The sequence below is a fragment of the Protopterus annectens genome, chromosome 11.part0 (genome assembly GCF_019279795.1).
Source record: "Protopterus annectens isolate FY-2018-M chromosome 11.part0, PAN1.0, whole genome shotgun sequence".
NCBI classification, from domain to species: Eukaryota; Metazoa; Chordata; order Ceratodontiformes; family Protopteridae; genus Protopterus; species Protopterus annectens.
Genome location: NC_056745.1, coordinates 477,402,100 through 477,425,832, shown reverse-complemented (window position 1 = coordinate 477,425,832; position 23,733 = coordinate 477,402,100). Strand labels below are relative to the sequence as shown.

General features: G+C 41.5%; 1 protein-coding gene across 1 annotated transcript in view; it reads left to right on the top strand.

The window, feature by feature from the left end:
* The window catches only part of OSBPL8 (oxysterol binding protein like 8), a 3,324,100-nt gene that overhangs the window by 2,476,524 nt on the left and 823,843 nt on the right, over positions 1 to 23,733 (top strand). Inside the window, exon 18 of the mRNA XM_044087980.1 lies at positions 23,099 to 23,188. Coding sequence (XP_043943915.1) covers positions 23,099 to 23,188 — 90 coding nt within the window. The remainder of the gene's footprint in view (positions 1 to 23,098; positions 23,189 to 23,733) is intronic.

The following is a 23,733-nucleotide window of genomic DNA, read 5'->3' as shown; positions in this document are numbered from 1 at the left end:
TACTTTAGCTGTTTTCCTTTCATAGGCTTCCATGAGTGAAATATGCTCAGCAGTTAACGTGGGCTATTCTGCATACCTTTATTACTCATAACAAATTGATTTGGTCTAAAGGGGATGAGACACCTTGGGTTCTGTGGTTCTCAGGAATATCCTTCCATAGGGCCACCCAGGATCTAAAGTAACTGGGGATGTTGTCCTAAGGGTCAAGAATTGATAAAGATTGACAACATCAGATAAAGAAGTTGTGTCTTACCATAACATTCCATCTGTGTTGCCGATCTTCATCTATTCTTGGCGTCCCACCCTCTTTCCCCCTCCTGTGGAGGAATGAACCTTTGTTCTGCATTTTTGTTAAGACTCATCTTGGACATGGCTTCTTCATTTTGTTTAGTTTCTATCTATTTTTCTGTAATTCTGCACACTCGATCTTAGGTGATGTGGAGAGAGGCATTGTGGGTAGACTCTTAGCTTGAGAGTTTTTTGGCTGGCGCAAGCTGTATAATGGCCGGATAAGTTCTGAGGATTGGCATGGTAACCCAAGAGTCAAGAATAGATGAATAGCGTCCTTATTCCTCGGTTCTTTCCATCATTAACCAAGGGTATTTCATGGTTTAGAAGTCTCTTCCTCCTTTCATGGGCATTCCTCAACCACCTCAAGACCAGTTGGACTTTTTTCCAGAGGTGCTTCGGGGTCTTTTGACTCATGGAACAATTCAACAGGTTCCAGCTGCTCAAATGCGCAAAGGGGAAAAGAGTTTTATTCCAGAATGTGTTTGGTCCCTAGGAAAGAGGGCACTTGAAGACTCATTCTTGATCTTTCTCACCTGAATATTTTGTGAAGGTCCCTTCCTTTTGAATGTTATCCCTTCAGACTTGGTTCCCTCTGACGCTTCCCCAGGCTTTTATGGTTTCTCTGGATCTCAAGGATGCTTAGCTCCATATCCCTGTTAATCCCCTTTTCAGGAAGTATTTACGTTTCTCTGTTGCTTATTGGCATTTTCACTTCTCTGCTTTGCCCCTGGCCTCTCTACAGCGCCAACAGTGTTCACCAAACGCGTAGCTCCTGTGTTTACTTTTTGCAGGCTCAAGGGCATTCAGGTCTTTCCTTATTTAGACAACCTGCTTATTCAAGTCTCCTCTCCAGAGATTATTTTACAGCACCTTCAGTTTGCCATCACTCTGTTGCAAATCCTGGAGTTCACTGCAAATTTTCAAAAGTTCATTCTGTTCCCATCACAGGATCATGTTTTTCTGGACTGCAGGATCCAGACTGTTCCTATGCTGTCATACCTGCCTTCTCCCAAGGCTTTGACTCTGATCTCTTTTTTTTTCAGTTCCTTCTTCCTCTGGCATTGATTTCAGCCAGGGAATTTCTGAGGGCTTTGGGATTTATAGCATCCTCCATCCCCATGTGTCCCTTCGCCAAATTGCATGAGTAAGCTTCAGTGGTATCTAAATTCAGTTTGGCTTCAGCACTCTCATCCTCTAGAGTTTAGACGTGTGTCTGAATAGCTTTAAGCTAATCGAACCAGCAGGTCAAGTTCCAAGCCTAACATAGATCTTAAGAGATTTTTATTTTTCAAAATGGTGCAAAAGATTTTCCTGTACATCAAAAAAAAAACACAGTGACTCTTGTTTCTTCTTCTTCAAATGAAGCTCTCCTTTATTGTGCAGTCTTTTCAGAAGTTAGGCAAGCGCAGTAGTTATACTGCAGATTTAAGATTGCAAGCTTACATTAACCCAGCTGATGTCCATTACCATAAGGGTGTCTGTAAAAATCCCTCCTAACAAGATAACAGGTCACATAGATAATCCAGTCTGTAAAAACTACAAGAAAAAAATTGGCCACGCTAGGGTTTTTGCTGTGTGATTCTTTAAAAACTGTTCTGCTGGAGGCTAATGGGATACATGCAAATGAAACATTAAGGACATTGATTTGCGGGTCTTACATATACTACCCTGTTGTTAGACCCCCGAGGGTGTAAAAGGTTGAACTGGAGATCATGGTCAGAAAATTCATGTTTGTATTAAAATACATAAAAATAAAATTAAAGAATAAAATGCGCATTCTTTAGTTGTAAAAGTCCGTGCTTTCGCAGATCGCTTTGTCAAACCTAACTTCTAACTATAGTAAGACATTAAGTGACTGTCTCTGGGAGTGATAAACAAGATTTTGATGAATAGTCAGGTAAAACAGTCCCTTTTGCTCTCGGTAATAGGTGTGATGGTGAAGCTTCCGTGGTTTTAGCATGCTGGTTATGGATAAAAGAAATTCTAGAGAATGGAAGCAAAGATTATGACCCTCTCCCAAAAAATCGACCAGGAACATTACCATGCAACAAACAAAAGTGTGGCTACTGTAAATACCCAAGTAACAACGACCAGTTTACCTGTCCAAATACGAAGAAAACCTTCCACAGCAAGTTCTATGGGAACTGCCACACAGAATGCATAGTGTATCAAGCTGAATCCTAACTTTTTATGGAAGGGGATGTTTCTTTATGCCTTCCCTCCCCTCCCTCTCATTCCAAAAGTTCTGTGCAAGATAAAACAGGATACTTCCAAAATCTTGCTGGCAACTCCCTTTTGGCCCAGAAAACATTGGTTCCCTCTTCCTCTGCATTTAAGCAAGGGCCCACTTTTTCCCTTTCTCCACAATCCGCTAATCCCTGCTCCCCCTGGTCTTTTGTCCCTGTGGATGTGTATGTTACCCTCTGGTGTCCTAGGGCTGACATTCCTCCTGGGGCTTTCAGTTCGGAGGATCATATGTCCAGGTATCACCTTTATGCCCTGCGCCTAGCTTTGGGAGCATACGTGTGACGTGTGGCATATCCTTAACCTGAAGGCTGTGGTATACTTGCTGGTTGTCAGGCCACACTTTCAGGGGATCCCTCATGTTAAGAATACTTCGACACTGAAGAGGGCGACACCTGCTGTTATGGTAGGCTTTTACACAACTGTACTTTTGTCTCCTTTTCGGGCTCAAAATTAGGCAAACCAGTTTCTAAGGTGACTTTAGCCAAATAGTTAACCGATTGTATTACCTTTATGATAAACTGGACTTGTCTTTGCCAAAACTACCAAAAGCGCATTCCACCGGATCTGTGACAAATTCAGTATTTTTATCCAGATCTTCATTGGATGATATTTGTGTGGCTGCAACTTGGGCTAATCCTTATACCTTTATTGCTCATTACAAGTTAGATCTGGTCTCTAGGGGAAGAGCAGCCTTTGGCTTAGCGGTCCTCAAGAACATCATTCCTTAGAGTCCTCCTTGGGTGTAGGTAGCTAGAGACTGTATCCCAACAGTTGAGGAATGAATGAAAATGACAACATCAGATTGAAAAGTTATGTGCTCTCACCATAACATTCCATGTTGCTCCCCCCCACCCCCACCCCCCTGGAGAATGGTCCCAGCAAAGCCTGCTCTAGACCTGGAGAGGGAATCTAGTTTATAGTGCTTTGTAAGTGTGTGTACAGAAGACCAAGCTGCTGCTTCTAGTATACTTGTAGAATCCATTTTTTTCCATAAGTCACAGATGATGAAACCAAGGCGCTTGTAGAGTGAGCCTTGATTTTGTCTGGAATTGACTTTCTGTGTTGGGTATAACAAAAGGTAATAGCATGAGAGATCTATTTGTAGATGGTCTGCTTTGATACAGGTTATCCTTTTATCTTACCTTTGAAATGAATTGCTGATCAGAGTTTCTGAAAGTTTTAGTCTTGTCAAGATAATGTCTGAATTGAATCCAGAGTATGGAGAATCCTTTCTCCCTCATCTTTATGTTCTCAAAAGATGACAACTGGAGTTCGATAGCTTGACTCAAAGTAAACTTGATTACCACATTAGTCATTAAAGGAGGAGTCACTCTTAAGGGAACCCTCTTGTTTTCCATGTTGATAACCTCATATTAGCCTGATCTGTTTCAAATGGAGCAAAAGTTAATTTTTCCAAAATAAAGTTAAGATCCCAATAAGAGGCCACCTATTTTCTAGGAGGCCTAGGAGGTTACACTCCTTTTATAAATATTTTAACATGCGAATATATTAAAAGGGAAGACATCATGGGAAGGCAAACTGAAATGGCCAATAAGTGTGCTTTGATAGCGGAGCAAAAAAGGCCAGAGAATAATAAATTGCACATGTATTGTAGAACCCGAGAAACACTACCTTTAAAAGGGTCTTTGTTCTTGTCTTGATTGTTCTTGTCTTTACAATGACTGGAAAATCTTTTTAATTTGATGTTGTGTTTCCTAGTGGCAGGTTTTCTAGCCTTCTTTAACACCTCCTGCACATCCACAGAAAATAAGTGCCTAGAAAGTATTCAAACTCTGTCATCCAGGTAGGCAGTTGAAGTTGCAGTATTTCAGACACCCCATCTTGTGAGTAGGTCCTGTCTGTGAAGAAGCTTGCGGTAATTGTCCTGGTCCATTTCCAAAAGAAGGGAGGACCACAGCTGGCTAAGCCAGAAGGGAGTCACCACAATTATCTTTAGAAAGTCCTCCTGAATCTTCAGAATGACTCCAGATAACAATGGAAAGTGTAAATAAATCATACAGAGAAACATTCCTGTCAAAGGAAATTAGGATGCATCTGTTCTCCAGGCCTTTTGGCATGGAATCCTGGAGCAGAAGTTTATCTGTTAATTCTCATGAACAGAGGCAAAAAGATTTATCTGAGGGTGTTCCACACAGGTGACTCTGTTCCTGGAAGACCCTCTTGTTCAGTTTTCATCCGTAAGGATATGTCTTGGTCCTGCTCAACTTTTGTCTGCAGAAAAGTTTGCTGTGACGGAATGAAAGGCACCTGTAGAGTGAGATTGTTCTGAAAAGCTATATACCTGGCTACCATGGCTAGTCTGCACAAAAAGTACTATCTGGTTCTCCTTGTCTGTTGATATGCTACATTACTGTGGTGTTTTCTGTAACCACTTCAAATGGTCCTGGGACCCAAGAGTTGAGGGCATTTATTACTGCCAAAATCTCTTTTGTTTTGGTCTTTTTTGTTCCAAAGAACCTACAGTTTTACTTGCATAGACACTGCTCCCCAAAGAAGGTCTGAGGCACCTTTTGGTAATGACTGTTCTGAACCTTAAAGGTAAAATGGGAGGCCTGGATTCAGATATGTCACAAGACTGTTGCACTCTTTTTTTTCCAGTCAATTTAAAAGTTGTTCCTGGTAATACTGAAAATCCTATGCTGAAAAGTGGAAAAGATACTGTTTCTGGAGCCAGACCCAGGGTATGGGCACTGATACCCAGCTTTCATAGTCTTCAGTACTTAACAGAAATGCTTTTCTACTTATGTGAAAAAATTCATGCCTCTGCAATTTCAGCACATTATTATACTGCACCAGTTTCTCTCACCTTGTTAAAGCAATTCCTCAGACGGGCTAAAAATTTAAGACTAGGTGAGCCCCTACTCCAGGCTGGGACCATAACATTCTTTTGGAAAAGCTCATTCTCCGTCCATTTGAACTAGCTGCAACGGCTGAGTTGAAATTCCTTTCTTGGAAAACAGCCTTCCTTCTAACCATCACTTCAGCAAGAAGAGTGTCTGAATTACAGGCCCTCATGGCAGTGGAGCCCTTCATTATCTTCCATGCAGACAGGGTTTCCCTCAGGACCAATCCTCCCTTTATGCCCAAGGTGGTGTCTAGTGTGGCCCTGAATCAGTCCATTTATTTTGCACAGACAACTGAGATTTTATTTGGACAGGATTAAAACTCTCAGAAAATCTGAACAGCTGCTAGTTGGCTTTGCTGCAGGGGCAGAGGGGAAGGCCCTTTCAAAGCAAACAATTTGTAAATGGATAGCCCATTGCATTCATTTCTGCTATAAGCACCATGGAAACCCTACCCCACAAGGATAAGATCACATTCCACTAGGGCTGCATCTATCTCTACAGCCTTTCTCAGAGGGGTCCCTACCAGGGACATCCTAGAAGCTGCTACTGGAGCCTGTACATACTTTAACCAAATTACCACATGTCTATTTTTCTAAATCCCCCATGTTGGTACTGGGAGAATGGGCAGGGAGGACTTTCCTGTTTTGTTAGAACGTTTTGCTCATGCCTGGGGAAGGTTCATGCTGCTGCCATTAATACTGTTGGCCCCATTTTTCCTGTCCAAAAAAAACAGAAAACTTAATCCTGTATCTACTCTTCTTCAAATTTCTTTAGACATGAGTGAGTAGTTTATTAGGTCTGGCTTAAGGTTTATTAATTCGGGTTATTGCACCTCTTATAAAGTACTTTCTGATAAAAGATAAAGGGATACATCTTTTTCTGAAGAGATTCAGAATTTTGAATCTGGACAGGAAAATGAAGGGACAGATGCAAGGCTTTCTCCTCAGATTTCTTAGTCAGACTCGTAGGAGAGATCAGTTTCCGAGTCTCCCTGGGGGAGCATCTCTCTCTCTCTGAAACGGTTTCCAAAATGTGCCAGTGTGTTCAATGGGAGAACACTGAGATTTCTCAGTCCTTCAGAAAATACATAACCTTCACCCATTCCTCTAGTTCTGTCATCTTTTGAGGATGTGTGTGTTACTGCCTGTAATTTTTTCTGATATTCAGCCTGCTGCTCTGTAGAAAGGTTCCTCAGTCCTTTAATTTTTTTTATATACTCTTCCCAACGCTGACCCAGTAGCTATAGCTTTAGTTAACCCTACTGATGATAAGCACTTAGATCTTATGTTGTCATTTTCATTCATTCAACACTTTCTCAAGATTCTAGGATCTGACTCTCGTCCCTTACCCATTATGCCCCTGACCACTGTGTTACCTGTAATCTCATTTACTGCTCTGCAGTTTGGTCAGGATTGTGATGTTCTTCGTGTTTCACTGTTGCAGTCATTACATTTGGGTTATCTGCCTGCAGGTAGCCCTCAGCCGGCCTGAATACCAGAGTCTTGGATTCTTGCATCAGATGCTGTCTCTAAAACATGCAGCCAATTCCATTACATTAGTCTATCTTGCCGCGCGATGCCCGAAGCAGAAGCAGTTAGCAAGTGCCGGTCGGCCGACTCCTGAAATTTTCGTTTTTGAGTTTCAGAACCAAAGTCTTTGAAAAAAAGCTAAGTACCCCGTTGGGGATCCTTTTTCTTGCTCTTAATCGATTTCAGTAAAAGTTAACAATTGTCTTGCCTGTGGAAAGCAAATACCTCATAAAGATTTTCATTCTTACTGCATTCCTTGCTTAGGCCCAGACCACAATGTCCCTCGCTGTCTGTTTTGTGCCTTATTCAACCCCCGAACTATTCGTCGTCAGTCTATTTTCACAGCAAATTATTTTGGTACTCAGTTTAACTATCCAGAAATGGCTTCGGTAAGCCATCCGACTACCGATATTCCAAAAAAAACATAAGGATAAAGACAGAGACAGACCGCATAGGTCCAAAACTGTCGACAATGCTTCCATTAAGCTAGTCGCCAGTTCACCGGTACTCAGTGAGGCACTTTCGCAGCCCCTGATACCTGCTACTTCAGATTCGCAGACCTCTACTGAGACCCATTTGGAGTCTAGTATTTCGTGAGATGCTTCTTTGACTATGGAACCTGTGGATGTCTCTACCCTGGATGGGTCTGGAGCCGCTGTGCAGGCACCAGCTTCTGAGGGTGTATTCAGGCCTACAGATTTGCATTTTAAACTGATGCCATCTTCTTCATCCAAGCCTCAACCCACGCCTAGAAAAAACAAATGCTTAGAATGGCTGAAGACCTTATTACTTTAATTAGAGGAAGCCAGCCTTTCCCCTCTAAGAGACCTAGAACTGATTTTCCTTCTGATTCTTCTTATCAGGATTCTGAATTCTCTGTTTCTTTTGATTACCAGGATTTGCACTTATCTACCTATGAGGATTCTGATGCAGAGGATTCCATTCCCTCTGCTTCCCCTCCAGAAGATTTTTTTTTTTTGGTGAAACCTTGCACACTCTTAGGGAGCATTTCCGCTGGGAAAGCCAAGATTACTCTGACTCCAAAAAGAGGCTTAGGGAATTCTTACTCCTTCCTCAACACAGGCCTTTAGCTATACCTCCTGTTCTGGACATTGTAGATCATGCCTTCTTGGAATCTAGCCTGGCCCCAGACACTTTACCTCCAGCTCCCAGAAAACCTGACAGGTATTGCAGAGTACCTGACTCTCACAAGTTCCTTTTCAAGAATCCTACTGCTGATCCAGAGACCATTTCCCAAGGACCAAAGGGCATTAAGGCTACTGCTGCCAAAAATCCTACCCCGTCTGATAGAGATTCTAGGGCCTTGGACAGATGGGGTAAGAAGGTATACACTTCTGCTACTTTGGCAATCAGGGCCTTAAATTGCCAATTTCATATGTTAAAGTATCAGCAGCATATTATGGGACTACTTAAACAGAAAATGATGTTGATTCCTGACTGTGCTGAACATAAAGAATTACAGGATTTAATGCATTCTGCTGAACGAGTTGATAAACATACTTTGCACTGTGGTTTTGACTCTTTAGAAGCATCTTACAGGGCTGCTGTCACTGGGTCTGTACTTAGAAGGCATGCTTGGCTTAAGGAGCAAAACTTGCCAGATCATGTTAAAGCTAAATTACTGGATGCTCCCTTAAACCAAGACCTCCTGTTTGGCAACAAAGCAGAAGAAGTCCTCAGAAAGATGGAGGAAGAAGCTAAATCTATGCAAACTGTTAAAGATTTCCTGCAAGTACAGCCTCCCAGATTTAGTAGGCATTGGCCTTCAAAGAATTGGTCCTTTCCAGTCTCTTTTAGGTCTTCTCAGTCCAAACCCAGGAACAGCAGACCACTTAGGTTACAATCTCAGGCTACGCACAGGCCTAGGCAGTGGGGGGCTCCCACTTCCAAAAGAGGAAGTAGTAAGACACCCCCGTACGGAAACGTGTCACAATGACTTAACTTTAACCCTTCCAAGCCCTGCTCAACTGCCTGCTCCCTTAGGAGGAAAGCTCGCCCTGCATGCAAAAAACTGGGAACTCATTACCCAGGACAAATGGGTTTTAAATATAGTTTCCCAAGGATACAGATTCCACTTCCACACCCTACCAACCCCAAACGGTTGGCCAAACCTACCCCCAAATCAGTGGGAAGAGGCTCAACAGCAGGTTCTCTCTCTTCTAAGTATCAGGGCTATTCAGCCTGTCCCAGCAGAAGAAACGAGACAAGGTTTTATTCAAGACTTTTCCTGGTACCCAGAAAAGATAGCTCCTGGCCCCATCCTGGACCCCTCTCTATTCTAAACATCTTTTTGGTAATCCCAAAATTCAAAATGCTAACATTTCAACAGCTGCTTCCTATGCTAGGCAGAGATGCCTGGTTGGCAACCTTAGACTTAAAGGAAGCTTACCTGCACATTCCAATAAGGGAATCTTGGAGGAAATACCTATGCTTCAGGGCAGGATCTTTGCACTATCAGTTCTCTGCACTTCCCTTGGCTTATCTACTGCGCCCAGGGTGTTCACAAAGTGTGTAGCTCCAGCCATTGCATTTTGCAGGCAGAGAAATTTTCAGATATATCCATACCTGGACGATTGTCCGATTCAGTGAGAAAGCCAGGACATGCTATTAAAACATCTGGCATTTGTAAAGAAACTTCTAACCTCGCTGGGGTACACCATAAACAAAAAGAAATCTCATCTAGTACCCCGCCAACAGATTGTATTCCTGGGAACAAGCTTGAAAACAGCTTCCCAGATGGCTTACCTCACGCCAGAGAAACAAGTTGACAACCTACTTCAAACTACTGGCCAGAAAGACCCATGTATCTGCAAGGAAAATTTTGCAAGCCCTGGGTTTCATGGCCTCTTGCATTCTACTAATTCCATATGCAAGACTGCATATGAGGAAACTACAATGGTATCTAAAAGAGGAAGAAGCTAAATCTATGCAAACTGTTAAAGATTTCCTGCAAGTACAGCCTCCCAGATTTAGTAGGCATTGGCCTTCAAAGAATTGGTCCTTTCCAGTCTCTTTTAGGTCTTCTCAGTCCAAACCCAGGAACAGCAGACCACTTAGGTTACAATCTCAGGCTACGCACAGGCCTAGGCAGTGGGGGGCTCCCACTTCCAAAAGAGGAAGTAGTAAGACACCCCCACGGAAGCGTGTCACAATGACTTAACTTTAACCCTTCCAAGCCCTGCTCAACTGCCTGCTCCCTTAGGAGGAAAGCTCGCCCTGCATGCAAAAAACTGGGAACTCATTACCCAGGACAAATGGGTTTTAAATATAGTTTCCCAAGGATACAGATTCCACTTCCACACCCTACCAACCCCAAACGGTTGGCCAAACCTACCCCCAAATCAGTGGGAAGAGGCTCAACAGCAGGTTCTCTCTCTTCTAAGTATCAGGGCTATTCAGCCTGTCCCAGCAGAAGAAACGAGACAAGGTTTTTATTCAAGACTTTTCCTGGTACCCAGAAAAGACAGCTCCTGGCGTCCTATCCTGGACCCCTCTCTATTCTAAACATCTTTTTGGTAATCCCAAAATTCAAAATGCTAACATTTCAACAGCTGCTTCCTATGCTAGGCAGAGATGCCTGGTTGGCAACCTTAGACTTAAAGGAAGCTTACCTGCACATTCCAATAAGGGAATCTTGGAGGAAATACCTATGCTTCAGGGCAGGATCTTTGCACTATCAGTTCTCTGCACTTCCCTTGGCTTATCTACTGCGCCCAGGGTGTTCACAAAGTGTGTAGCTCCAGCCATTGCATTTTGCAGGCAGAGAAATTTTCAGATATATCCATACCTGGACGATTGTCCGATTCAGTGAGAAAGCCAGGACATGCTATTAAAACATCTGGCATTTGTAAAGAAACTTCTAACCTCGCTGGGGTACACCATAAACAAAAAGAAATCTCATCTAGTACCCCGCCAACAGATTGTATTCCTGGGAACAAGCTTGAAAACAGCTTCCCAGATGGCTTACCTCACGCCAGAGAAACAAGTTGACAACCTACTTCAAACTACTGGCCAGAAAGACCCATGTATCTGCAAGGAAAATTTTGCAAGCCCTGGGTTTCATGGCCTCTTGCATTCTACTAATTCCATATGCAAGACTGCATATGAGGAAACTACAATGGTATCTAAAAAGTCTATGGTGTCAACATTCTCAGGACCTGGAATCAACAATTCCTATCATTCCTTGTATAAAGACAGAGTTCCTTGGGTGGGCAGAGGCCTACCACCACAACAAGGGGCTCCTTTTCAGTCTACCCCCTGCTGCCCAAACCCTAACAACAGACACATCAGACTATGCATGGGGGGGCTCACTTAGCTGGGCAGTGCATTCAGGGCAAATGGAACCCGAGTTATATGCACCTGCATATCAACCAAAAAGAAATGTTAGCTGTACAGAATTCCCTGACAGCCTTCAAAGACCACATCCTTCCAGGACAATTATTGGTAAAGACAGAGACAACACCACAGTTATGTGGTACATATAAACAAGCAGGGGGGAACCCACTCGTACCCTCTCTGCAGAATAGCCATGGCTCTGTGGAACACAGCCTTGAGCTACTAAGTGCACCTACAAGCTCAGTTCCCACCAGGCAAGCTAAATTCACTGGCAGACAGAAATCTCATGGACCCACATGAATGGAAACTGGAACCAAAAATATTCAACCTCTTGAGAAACAAGTGGGGGACTCCAGAGATAGACCTGTTTGCCTCCCCCCAAAACTACCAATTGGACAAATTCTGCACAAGGACTCCCCACAGTCAAGCTTGGAAAGTGGATGCCCTGTCCTTTACCTGGGAAAGCCTCTTGGTTTATGCCTTTCCCCCTCTGCCTCTCCTCTTGAAGGTTCTGCTAAACATCAAACAGGACAAACCAAGGAAAATTCTTATTGCACCAGACTGGCCCTGCCAGCACTGGTACCCCCTCTTGCACAGCATGATTCTGCTGGATCCATGGCACCTACCTCAGACACTTTCCCTGCTGTCCCAGCAGGCAGGCCAGATTCTGCACCCTTAGCTTAAAACCCTGAACCTTGCAGCCTGGCTAATTCCTTGAGCTCTCCAATAGCATCCCTCAGTAAGCAGGTGCTAGATGTCATTCTGGAAGCAAGGAGACCTAGTACTAGAAAATCCTATGCTGAAAAGTGGAAAAGATACTGTTTCTGGAGCCAGACCCAGGGTATGGGCACTACGATACCCAGCTTACCTCATAGTCTTCAGTACTTAACAGAAATGCTCCACAAGGGCTTCTACTTCTCGTCAATTAAAATTCATGCCTCTGCAATTTCAGCACATTATTATACTGCACCACCCCTCTTCTCTCACCTCCTGTTAAAGCAATTCCTCAGACGGGCTAAAAATTTAAGACTCCCCAGGTGAGCCCCTACTCCAGGCTGGGACCATAACTTTGTTTTGGAAAAGCTCACTCTCCCTCCATTTGAACCAGCTGCAACTGCAGAGTTGAAATTCCTTTCTTGGAAAACAGCCTTCCTTCTAACCATCACTTCAGCAAGAAGAGTGTCTGAATTACAGGCCCTCATGGCAGTGGAGCCCTTCATTATCTTCCATGCAGACAGGGTTTCCCTCAGGACCAATCCTCCCTTTATGCCCAAGGTGGTGTCTAGTGTGGCCCTGAATCAGTCCATTTATTTGCCTACCTTTTTCCCAAATCTACAAAACAAGGGAGAATGAATTCTGCACTCTTTGGACGTGCACAGACAACTGAGATTTTATTTGGACAGGACTAAAACTCTCAGAAAATCTGAACAGCTGCTAGTTGGCTTTGCTGCAGGGGCAGAGGGGAAGGCCCTTTCAAAGCAAACAATTTGTAAATGGATAGCCCATTGCATTCATTTCTGCTATAAGCACCATGGAAACCCTACCCCACAAGGGGATAAGATCACATTCCACTAGGGCTGCATCTATCTCTACAGCCTTTCTCAGAGGGGTCCCTACCAGGGACATCCTAGAAGCTGCTACCTGGAGCTCTGTACATAACTTAACCAAATTACCACATGTCTATTTTTCTAAATCCAGAGCTGTTTTTGCCACTGTAGTTTTGCAGGTCTTAATAGCTGGCCCTAATGCTCTCTAATTTCCTCCTCCCTTCCTTACCATTGGGAATCAGCCCAAATGTAATGACTGCAACACTGAAACGCGAAGAACGTAGTACAGTTGTGTACACTTACCATAAATGTAGATGTTCGAGTGTATTCACTGTTGCAGTCCTGGTTACCATCCCTCCAGCCCCCTGACTTCTCTTGGCTCTACCTTTGTGTCTTGTTTTTAAGCTTTCTGGTGTATTTGCTTTTGGATGGAGGTGTAACATAACATATAATTACTTCCCTTTGTTGGGGGCACCTGACATCTGGGGCAAGAAAAAAACTGATGTAATGGCATTGGCTGCATGTTTTATACCCCTGATGACCTGAAGTATTGGAAGAAGAGACAGCATGTGATGCAAGAATCCAAGACTCTGGTATTCAGGCCGGCTGAGGGCTACCTGCAGGCAGATAACCCGAATGTAATGACTGCAACAGTGAATACACTTGAACATCTACATTTATGGTAAGTGTACACAACTATACTTTCTGTTGAGCTCTAGTGGGTTATCTGTGAGTACAAAGTCAGAAACAGACTATTTCCTCTGTTCTGTTCCAGAGTTCCAAGTCCACATGCTTGGAAAGAGGACTCCATGTTTTTCCTTGGAAGGGGATGTTCCTGCATGCCTATCTCCCTCTTCCTCTGCTTCATAGAGTCTTGCACAAGATTATGTGGGACACACCCAAAATCTTGATGGTGGCTCCCTTTTGGCCCAATCAGCACCGGTTCCTTCCTTTTTTTTTTTTCACTTGACCAGGAGCTGTCATCACAAGTTACCTCACAGGATGGATCTATTCACACAAGACTACTTCTTCTTTCGGCTTTTCCCGGTTAGGGGTCGCCACAGCGGATCACCTGTCTGCTCATGATTGGCAGTGGAGTTTTGCAGTGTCGAGTTGCCAGCCCGGCGCCCAACCTTCCACAGAAGGCACACACACACACGCACTCACACCTAGGGCCAATTTAGAGTGTCCAATCCACCTGCAGCATGTCTTTGGGATGTGGGAGGGAACCGGAGCACCTGGAGGAAAACCCACGCGACCACAGGGAGGACGTGCAGACTCCACACAGAAGGCACCCCAGCCGAGAATCGAACCGGAGAACCTCTTGCTGTGAGGCGACAATGCTAACCACTGCACCACCGTGGCCAGGAGTCTTGTATTCACCTTCACTTGAAAACACTTATGCTGACACTTTGGTTGGTAGAGTTTTGATTCCTTTCAGGCACCAATTTTCTGAGGATGTGCTTTGGGTTTGCAGGAGGCCAGAAACCCACTACTAGAAAACCCTGTGTGACTAAATGGAAGAGATTTTATATTTGGTGCCTCAGGCATGACCAGGACCCATTTTCTGTGGGGGGTCCCCTTCTGTCCTTTTTTATTTGTGTGAATTATTCGATACTGGGTTGGTATATTCTTCTGTTAAAGCTCATTTGTCGGCCATTTCTGCCTGCCTGCCTTTTACTCCACCTTTGGCATCTAGTTTGGATGTCAAACAATTCCTATATGACATACTTTATATTAGATCTGAAAGAAAGCTTATTCCTCCTCCTTTAGACCTTAATTTTATTCTTGAAAAATTTACTTGGACCTCTCTTGAGCCTGCCTTTTCTTCTTCCCTGCAACATTGTACTTGGAAGACAACTGCTGGTGGCTGTTAGTTCTGTGGCCATTTCCTGTTGTTATACTTTTCATGGCAAGCAGCTTTTGTCTTCTGTTTGTGTCATTCTACCAGGGCAGTGGCATCTTGTGGTGCTTTTTTCAAGGATGTTGATAGTGGATCCATATTTGAAACTTCTGCTTCATCTTCTGTCAACACCTTTACCGAGCATTACAAGTATGATGCCATTTCCAGGGCTGGAGCAGGATATGCTTGCACTGTCCTTCATGGATTTGAGGAGGATTCTTCTCTGCCTGCCCTCCTCCCAAACTTTCCAGTAGCTTTTATACTCTGAACGAAAGAGCTGTACAAACTTTTAAAACACAAGATACGAAGTGGTTAAAGCTAGGTACTGCCAAACTTCAATTGCAAACAGTCACAAACGGACCATTTGTGACTGTTTGCAATTGAACTCAGATCTTTTTTCACTTTTATACTCTCCCAAGTATAAAGAATACTGCAGCACTGATAAGGAAGAACATAATACAGTTTTGTAAGATCTTAAAGAAACAGTAAGTGTCCTGCTTTTCACTGTTGCAGTATTCAGTCCCTCTCTCCTACCCCTTTTTGCTTTTTCTGTTACCCTACTGCTGCAGAGGGATTTCTTCTTCCATCATTGTCCCTTTCTTGGATGGGCATATTATTGTTTCCCTGGGGCTGCACTGGTTCTCTTGCAGCACTTTAGCTTTGAGGATTAAGCGTCCATACTTCACGTATGTACCATATGCTGGCCTGACATTGGGATATCTCAGGCAGGATATCTCAGGTATAAAGAATACTGTAACAGTGAGCAGGGGCGGCTCGTGGTATCGGACTGCCGGACTGCAGCCCTCCCACCTAGAAAAGAAAGAAAAAAAAATCTGTTAAACTAAAAAAACAAACAAAAAAAAAACCACAAGTCCAGACTGCAGTCCGGATAAAGAAACGCAGGTACCCAGCAATCTTTGCTGCAAATGCACCCAGGAATCATTGCGGAAACGACTGCACAGAAGAGGAGGTCCGGACTGCATTGTTTGCAGGCAAATCTAATCAGGACTAAGAGGTGAGCAGGCAAATCCAATCAGGACTAAGAGGTCAGCTGCTCTCGTGGAATTTTCATTGCGCAGGCTCATTCAGGAGGTAGGTGTAGCAGGGTTTGGTCGCTGGCTGGATTGCTCAATGTCGCGGGTGGATTTTGGTGCTTGGTCAGACATGATACATCATCAGGTAAGTGAGTATTGCTGCAGGTTGGTCTGGAGGGATTTGCTGTTTATGGTCGGTCGCTGCTGGAGGTGTGTGTGTGTGTGTGTGTGTGTGTGTGTGTGTGGTTAGACTCATGGTGGTGTGGTAGGGAATACCTCAGGCTTGAACCCTGTACCTTGTATGCAGGTGTTAAAGACCTGAATTCCCTACCCACCACCATTTGTAAAAAAATTGCAGATTTTTGCCTCATATTTGATCTGATCTATTCCTCATAATATCTGTGGTTTTTAAATATTGCAATGCTTGAAATTTGATGGTGCAGTGGTAGCATTGTTGCCTCACAGTTGCAGGTTCTTGGGTTTGATTCTTTGTGGGGGGGGTCTGTATCTTCTCCCTGTGTTTGTGTGGGTTTGCTTTTGTGTCCTCCCATGTTACAAAGACATGTCTGCATTATTTCTTCCTGGGCCTCTGCTGAGAATTGTTTTTGTTCCAAGTCAGACTGTCCTGATTAACAAATTGACAGGCATTTGAATTTCAGACTTCAGGTTTCTGAATGTTTACTTCCTTACATATTTGATAGTGCAGTGGCAGTATTGTTGCCTCACAGCTATAGGTTTTTCTGGTTTGATTCTTGGCTGATGTGCCTTCTGTGTGGAGTCTGCATCTTATCCCTGTGTTTGTGTGGATTTGCTCTGGTGTCCGTACATATTTAATGGTGCAGTGGCAGTTGTTGCCTCACAGCTATAGGTTTTCTGGTTTGATTCTTGGTTGGGGTGCCTTCTGTGTGGAGTCTGCATCTTATCCCTGTGTTTGTGTGGATTTGCTCTGGTGTCCTGCCATTTTACAAAGACATGTGTCTACAGTATTTCTCCATGGGCCTCTGCTGAAAATTGTTTTTGTTCCGTCAGAAGTAAAATTGACAGGCATTTGAATTTCAGACTTCATATTCTTCAGAAAATGCATAGTAAAACAACTTTTTATTCTAGCAATAAATATATAGTAACACAACCTTTTATTATAGCATTTTTTTAAGTTTATAAGATGACTATTTGAAATTTGTCCTTATTTTTGGGACTGTAATACCCTGTTATTGGCTTTGTCCAGGTTTTTTGTGCTAAGGTTGACAGCTATGGCAAGAACTGAATATGTTTGAGGGCTGTATTCCCTCATTACTGGGTTTGTCCAGGTGTTTTGTGCTAAGAGGTTCACAGCTATGGTGAGAACTGAATTCATTAAATGATAGCCATTTAAGTTTCAGTCTTCCTCTCTTTCACAAAGCAGCTGATTTGGCGTAGTTTGATGTTGCTCTTGACTGTTTTGCACAGGGACCTTGGCAGTAAAATGTACGGTGGTAACACAGCATTTTTCTTTCACAAAGCAGGTGATTTGGCATAGTGGTATGTTGTTCTGACTCTTTTGCACAGGGACCTTGGCAGTAAAATGTATGGTGGTAACACAGCATTTTATTCTAGCAGCTTTCCAAGATTATACAAGCAATGTTTAATGTGTCCCTAGTTTTTGCCCTTTTGACCCACCCCAATAAATTTGGCTTTTTCCAGACTTCTTGTGCTGCGAAGTTGAGATGCAGTTGAGTATTGCGTAGATTTTACAAGGAGCTGAGAGCTGCAGGGGAAGAGAAATTTAGTGCTGATTATGCTAAGTCAGCTCACATTGCTAATAGCACAACAGGTTGTGTACTTGCTTTTGATGCAGAAGGTTGTTGGTTCTACTCCCATAAGGGGTGAATGCGGACGTACTGAAAGTTAAGATACTAACTGTGAGCCTGTTATCAGTTTGCCATCCATTTCCTATTGCAATATTACTAGCTTAATTTTAATGTAATTTAGGCAATATATTCCTCAGGGGCATCGGACACTATTTTTCGATGAAGCCATGAAATATAAAGGTGATTGCTAACAGCAACCTCTTCGTTACAGATTTATTTAACGTGGAATTATTTAGATGACTTTTTTACTACTTCAGAGATTGTGCATATTTACTGATAATGGTGGACTGTAGAATTGTGCATATTTACTGATAATAGTGGACTGTAGAAGTTTGAGTAGACTTTTATGATGGAAATGTTCTGAATTGGGCAGTTTTGTTTCATTGTTTACTGGAAAAATGTTCAAAGCAATAGGAAGGTGTATCAAAGAGCACATGTATGTTTCATATGCAAGGGGCCTATGATTTGAAAACAGCCCAAAATTAATTTTTATCTGCCACGGGTAAAATGCATTTTCTTTGAATGTGGGTTTTAATGTTGTTTCAATTAATGTGAGTTTCAAGGGCAGAGAAGTTTTAATGCCAAGTTTGTTTAGCAGATGTCTTAGTGTTTGTGCTGTAAAATACAAAATAAAACTTTCAAATGAAGTCCAACTCATCATAGAAGTAAAGCAGTATGCACATTAGTGTTTATGGTAAATGGAGTGAAATAGCCAAGTAATGGTTCATTGGAATGGCTGCAGAGGCTCCATTCAACCATGATTTTGTTAGGGGTAAAGGGCAGCAAACTCAGACAGGCCCAGCTGAACTATACCTCCCAACTGTCCAGATTTTCAAAGAATGAATAGATTCTTGCTTTTTATTTTCGGTTTGTTCTTCATAAAATTTGTAGTTTTCTGGCAAATCATTTAGGAATTAAGTCACTGAATAATGATACACTGAGTTTCAGACTTCATAACCTTCAGAAAAATGCATGTTAAAGTAAGAGCTGTTCTATCAATTGTCTCAATTTATACAAGAGCTATTTTTAGTACTGTTTATATGTTCCCCCAATATATTTGGCCTTGTTCAGATTTACTGCATTAACAGGTTGAGAGGTCCATGCAAATTGCTTTACAGAATTAGGCATAGGCAACCTCTCCACTGTCCCCGATTTTGGCTCAAAATGTTGCTCTTCCCCCTAATAATCCCTCTGCAAAATAGCAATTTTGGAAGAAAACATGGAGGGTTTACAATTAAGAAATAACTGTAATAATCAAAGTTATAGATTACTTGAAATGCATGTAGATTCTTTTATTTTGTCAGCTGCTCAAGTTAGCAGTACTAATATTAAAGTGCCCCTTCTTTGACAGGTTCCCAGCTGTATTGTGTGGCTATTTTATATTTTTGCATTTCATTTTTGGTCCATTTTTCATAAAATTGTGTTTTTTGGCAAATTAGTGACAAATCACTAAAGACTGAAGTTAGAAAATGACAGACATTTGAGTTTCAGATTTTATACCCTTCAGAAAATTCATACTAATGTAATCAATACCTATTCTATTATCTTTCTAAGTTTATTAGAGCAATATTTAAAAATTGTCCTTATTTTTGGGCCTTTGTCCCACTTCTGTGTATGGCTTTGTCCAGATTTCTTGCTCTGAGGTTGAGAGGTATGACAAATGTGTCAGGGCCATCACAGTCGGCCAGAGACATTTCAAATTGTGACATACTTGTTGCACCCCACTCCCCCATGTAGTGACTCTGGATGTGTCCAAGCAAGGCAAGGAGTAGTTATGCAGTGTAAATGTGCAGTGTGTCCCCCCCATCCAAGGTAGACACAAGTACTACAGTGGCTTTTCATCTGTCCTTGATTTTGCAGAACGGTCTGGTTTCTGTCATATTTATGTACTGTTGATTTATGCTTATTACTCAGATTTATGCTTATTACTCAAAGTGCCTGTTGCTCTGTGTTTAAGTAGCAATGCTTTAATGACCATAAGGTAAGCCTGTCTGAGATCGTAAGATGCAAGTAAGCTTTAATAAGCATACTGTTAAAGAATTGCCAACATTGAAAGCCTTTCTGTTGTTGCCATGCAGAGAATACTTGACTAGATAATGTATAAGCCTTGGGTATTAAAGGACAGGATTCCATTATTTTAAAAAGCTCATTACACCTGTTGGAGACTTCCAGTCATCTCTACAGACTTTACCCGTAAACAAAACAGAATGCCAATCATGTGTGGTCCATAACCTGTACAGTAATCCTTTAAGCAATGTATCTTGAGCTTGTTTCTTGTTTGCTTTTCATTTTTTACTTTGATCATGTTTTCCCCATGAAACAAGTAGATAGTTGTCAGGCAGCAGGTCTTTTTTGGATAAGAAACATTTTTACAAGTGGGGGCATCACAGAGATTTCTACTTTCAGTATGTTACTTGGTACTTTAATAAAGCTGAATATAAATTATAATTAGAACTGCAGTGCAAGGAGAAGTGGTTTGAGTTGAGTGCTTCTGGTTTTTCTTATAAATGATTTTGACTGGCATTCCAGTAATGTATTTAAAAAGTAATTTATTTTTTCATGCCTCACAACCTTTTGTTTCCATCTAGATAATAAGTAAGCTGTAATGCAGCCAATGCATTGAAATATTTTTATTCTTCTACACTTATTTTTGTCTTGATTGGACTCTCATAATGATGGTTTGCCACCCAGGGCAGCGTATTTAATTAAAGTTAGTTTTTGTGGTTTTGAGCATAGCTCCTTCCCTTTCTAGTTGGCCACACCCCTTCCCCTTGACCCCCCAAGCATTCAGCTGTCTCCTGCAGCCCCCCTTTGATTTGAAGTCACCAGCCGCCACTGACAGTGAGAAGTAAGACATCTACTCTTTTAGTAATATCTTACATGACTACTTTCTTATCTTAAATTTTAAGTTTAGATAACTGAACAGAGAGAAGTGGAACACTTGCTTCTTTTACAAACGGAAACATCTTTCCTACATGTCCGTACTTATTCTAAAAGGATATCGCATAACTTGAAATTTATTGCCACATTTCCAGTGATGAAGAAATGGTTTTAGAATTTCATAATGTGTAGTGTATTTGATTGAACTATGGGATACTGTTGCCTGTCACAGAATAGCTGTTCTCAGCATTCAACCTTGTGTTGCTGTGTGGTGTTCTGTTATGCCATTTCCAGCTCCCCCCCTCTCATTCAGTGACTCCTTTGCACCCAAATGAAACACTACCCAGTGTGCCACAAGCCAGCTTTTGCCACTGACAAATGCCTGATAGCTTTTGGCTTACAAAGTCTAATCACTAGCTTTGGTTATTTGCTTCAGTGCTCCTGCAGGTAACTTTCCTACTATTCACTACTTTCAGAAGTCTGAGCTAGTGAACAAGCTGATTTACAACTGACATGTACTGCTTGCAGAAAACACAGAAATGAAGTCTGTTCTTTTGGTGGTTTCTGTTTTGTTTTATTCTTAATGCTTGCATGGCTCATTGCATACAGATATGAAGATAAGAATTTTACTGTTTGTCTTCATAGTTGTTCTTTGGTTCATATATATGTTCTCAATTTAGGGTTATAGGGTACAAAAATGTGCCACCGTTGTCCTCAAATTCTGGGTTTTCATTCATGACTTATGTAGCATTTCAACTCATCCATTCATTGCTCTTTATAATTACCTCATTGACATTTGATGTTGTTTTCTTTGGGGTGACATTTCAGTTATTCAGAACATTTTGTTAGTCTGCAGTTATCGTAGGAGTTGTAAATAACCTTATAACAGTTGCTGCATTCCTAGAGTGCTGTTTTTGACTGATTGGTTGGCTCTCCTTAAAGTCATCCAGCTGGATTGTACAGTAGTTTCTGTTTACACTTTGGAAGGCACCTTTCCAGTCCTATCTGCCACTGTGCATCTTAACTGTTTTTGATGCTGCCTTGTTATTAAGATTGTGCAAATTTATGACTCTCCCTTAGTTAGATGTTGGCAGCTGTTTGAGGTCCTCACCATAGTAGATCTGCAAGAGTAGAGTTACGGCAGTAAATGCATCCATATGCCATTAAACCCTAAATTCAAAGTACAGATTATTTTTCATACTTCAGCACTGTGGTTAAGACTCTGGTAAATGGCTCTAAACTGGATCACTGAGAATGAAGTTGCTGTATTATGTTTTCATAATGTACAGAATGCAGTTGCTGTATTATGTTTTCATAATCTACAGAACGCCAAGTATTTTTGCTGTCACCCTTAGTAGTTTTTTGTTTGCTTGCTTGCCACAGATTCATATCACGTCCAGATTATTTTCTTGAGTAGAACTGAAGATGGTGCCAATTACCAGGACTTTTACACACTACTTTTTTGTCCGTACTTAGCATACTTCTCAAGTGTCCAGATTTTTGCAGAATGTTCAAATTTTTGCATTGTATTTTTGGTCAATTCCTTGTAAAATGTGTGGTTTTCAGACAAATCACTGGGATTATTTTAGGACTGAAGTCAATAAATAATGACATATATTTGAGTTTCAGATTTCAAATCTTTCAGAAATTGTATGTTAACACAAACCCTTGTTACTCTAGCAACTTTCTAAGTTTATAAGAGCAACATTTAAAATCTGTCCCTGTTTTTGGGCCTTTCTCCTGGCATTTTGTCAGGTTTTGTCAAGATTTCTTGCAGTAAGAGGTTGAGAGATTTGCATGACAGCAAAGGAGCTGTGCGTGCTTCAGGAAGGAAAATGGGCTTTTGAGGCTTTCATGCTTTTTGATGTTAATAATCCCTTTTGGTATAGCTGTAGAGACTTAATGACTTGTCTCCCATAGACATGTTAGTGTCAAGTACCTCTTATATTCACACTTCTAGTGTTCTTTCTTTTGATATACATGTCAAGTTTGATCCCAGAATTGTCACACCAACCCTCAGTAGTATATGCTATGACAGATTTGCAGAAGTTGTTCTGCTTGAGTGTGTGTGTGTGTGTGTGTGTGTGTGTGTGTGTGTGTGTGTGTGTTTTGCACATCATGTGAAATGTCACTCACTTTCAGTACTTGTGTTTTTTTTTTGTTTTACATCACTGTGCATTCTGCCAACGTCTTTTAAATGCATTCATTTTTGTTGCTGTTTCTGAGTACCTGATATGGCTTTTATTTTGTAATAGTATGTGAAATTCATGCACATTGATCCAGAAGTTTGCATTTAGACATACAGTTATAAAGGTAGTTTAATTTGCATGAGTATGTTTTATTCTTTTGCTCCTGGAAACTTGTGGTTTATTTTTAAATGCTACATTGCATCATAGGAAGACTACTTTAGGTGGTATTTTGGCTTGTAACTTTTTTTTTTTTTTGGACGTTACTGCTTCATAACCACACTTTTTTCTAAATAGAACACTGCATTTAGCATGTAGCCTAATTATTTGTCCAAATGCTTAACAGTGTTATTTTAAAGGTTTTCTTGTCAAGTTTTATTTATTTATATTTATTTTTTTTTGTATTTACAGCCATTTTTGGGTAACAATGACAGTGTCAATCAAATATCAGGGAAACTCAAACTGGGAAAGGAGGTCTTGTCTACACTAGAGGGTCACTGGGTATGTAAAATGTAAATTAATTTATCTGAAAAGTATTTTTGTGTATGCAAGATGTGTATAGTGAAAACAGGCACTGTAATAAGTTAAGTTCTCTGTCATTACCATGTTTTACTGTTAAAAAAAATTCATTTGTTAGTCCAGCTAGACAGACAGCCAGAGCTGTTGTATGGATATAACTTCTTAAGATGAGCACAGAATGCAGTGGTAGCAAAGCATTTTCAGTTAACTGTTTTTCCCCAAACACCTTTATTGAATTATCACTTGTGACATATGCAGATTTACATTAATATAAAAGTAGTCACACTATAATTAACATAACATTTTACTTCATATATATTGCTATATATCATATAACCTAAGCAACATTACATAAATTATTCAATTCCTGCCTTTTTTAACAAGAAATATCTTTATTTAAACATCACTTACTACATAGGCAACATACATATTTACAAATGAAAACAAACAATACCGACACAATCCTAGTTGCAAGCATTTTACATCACAAACCATATTGACACACTCCCAGTTGGAAACATTATACA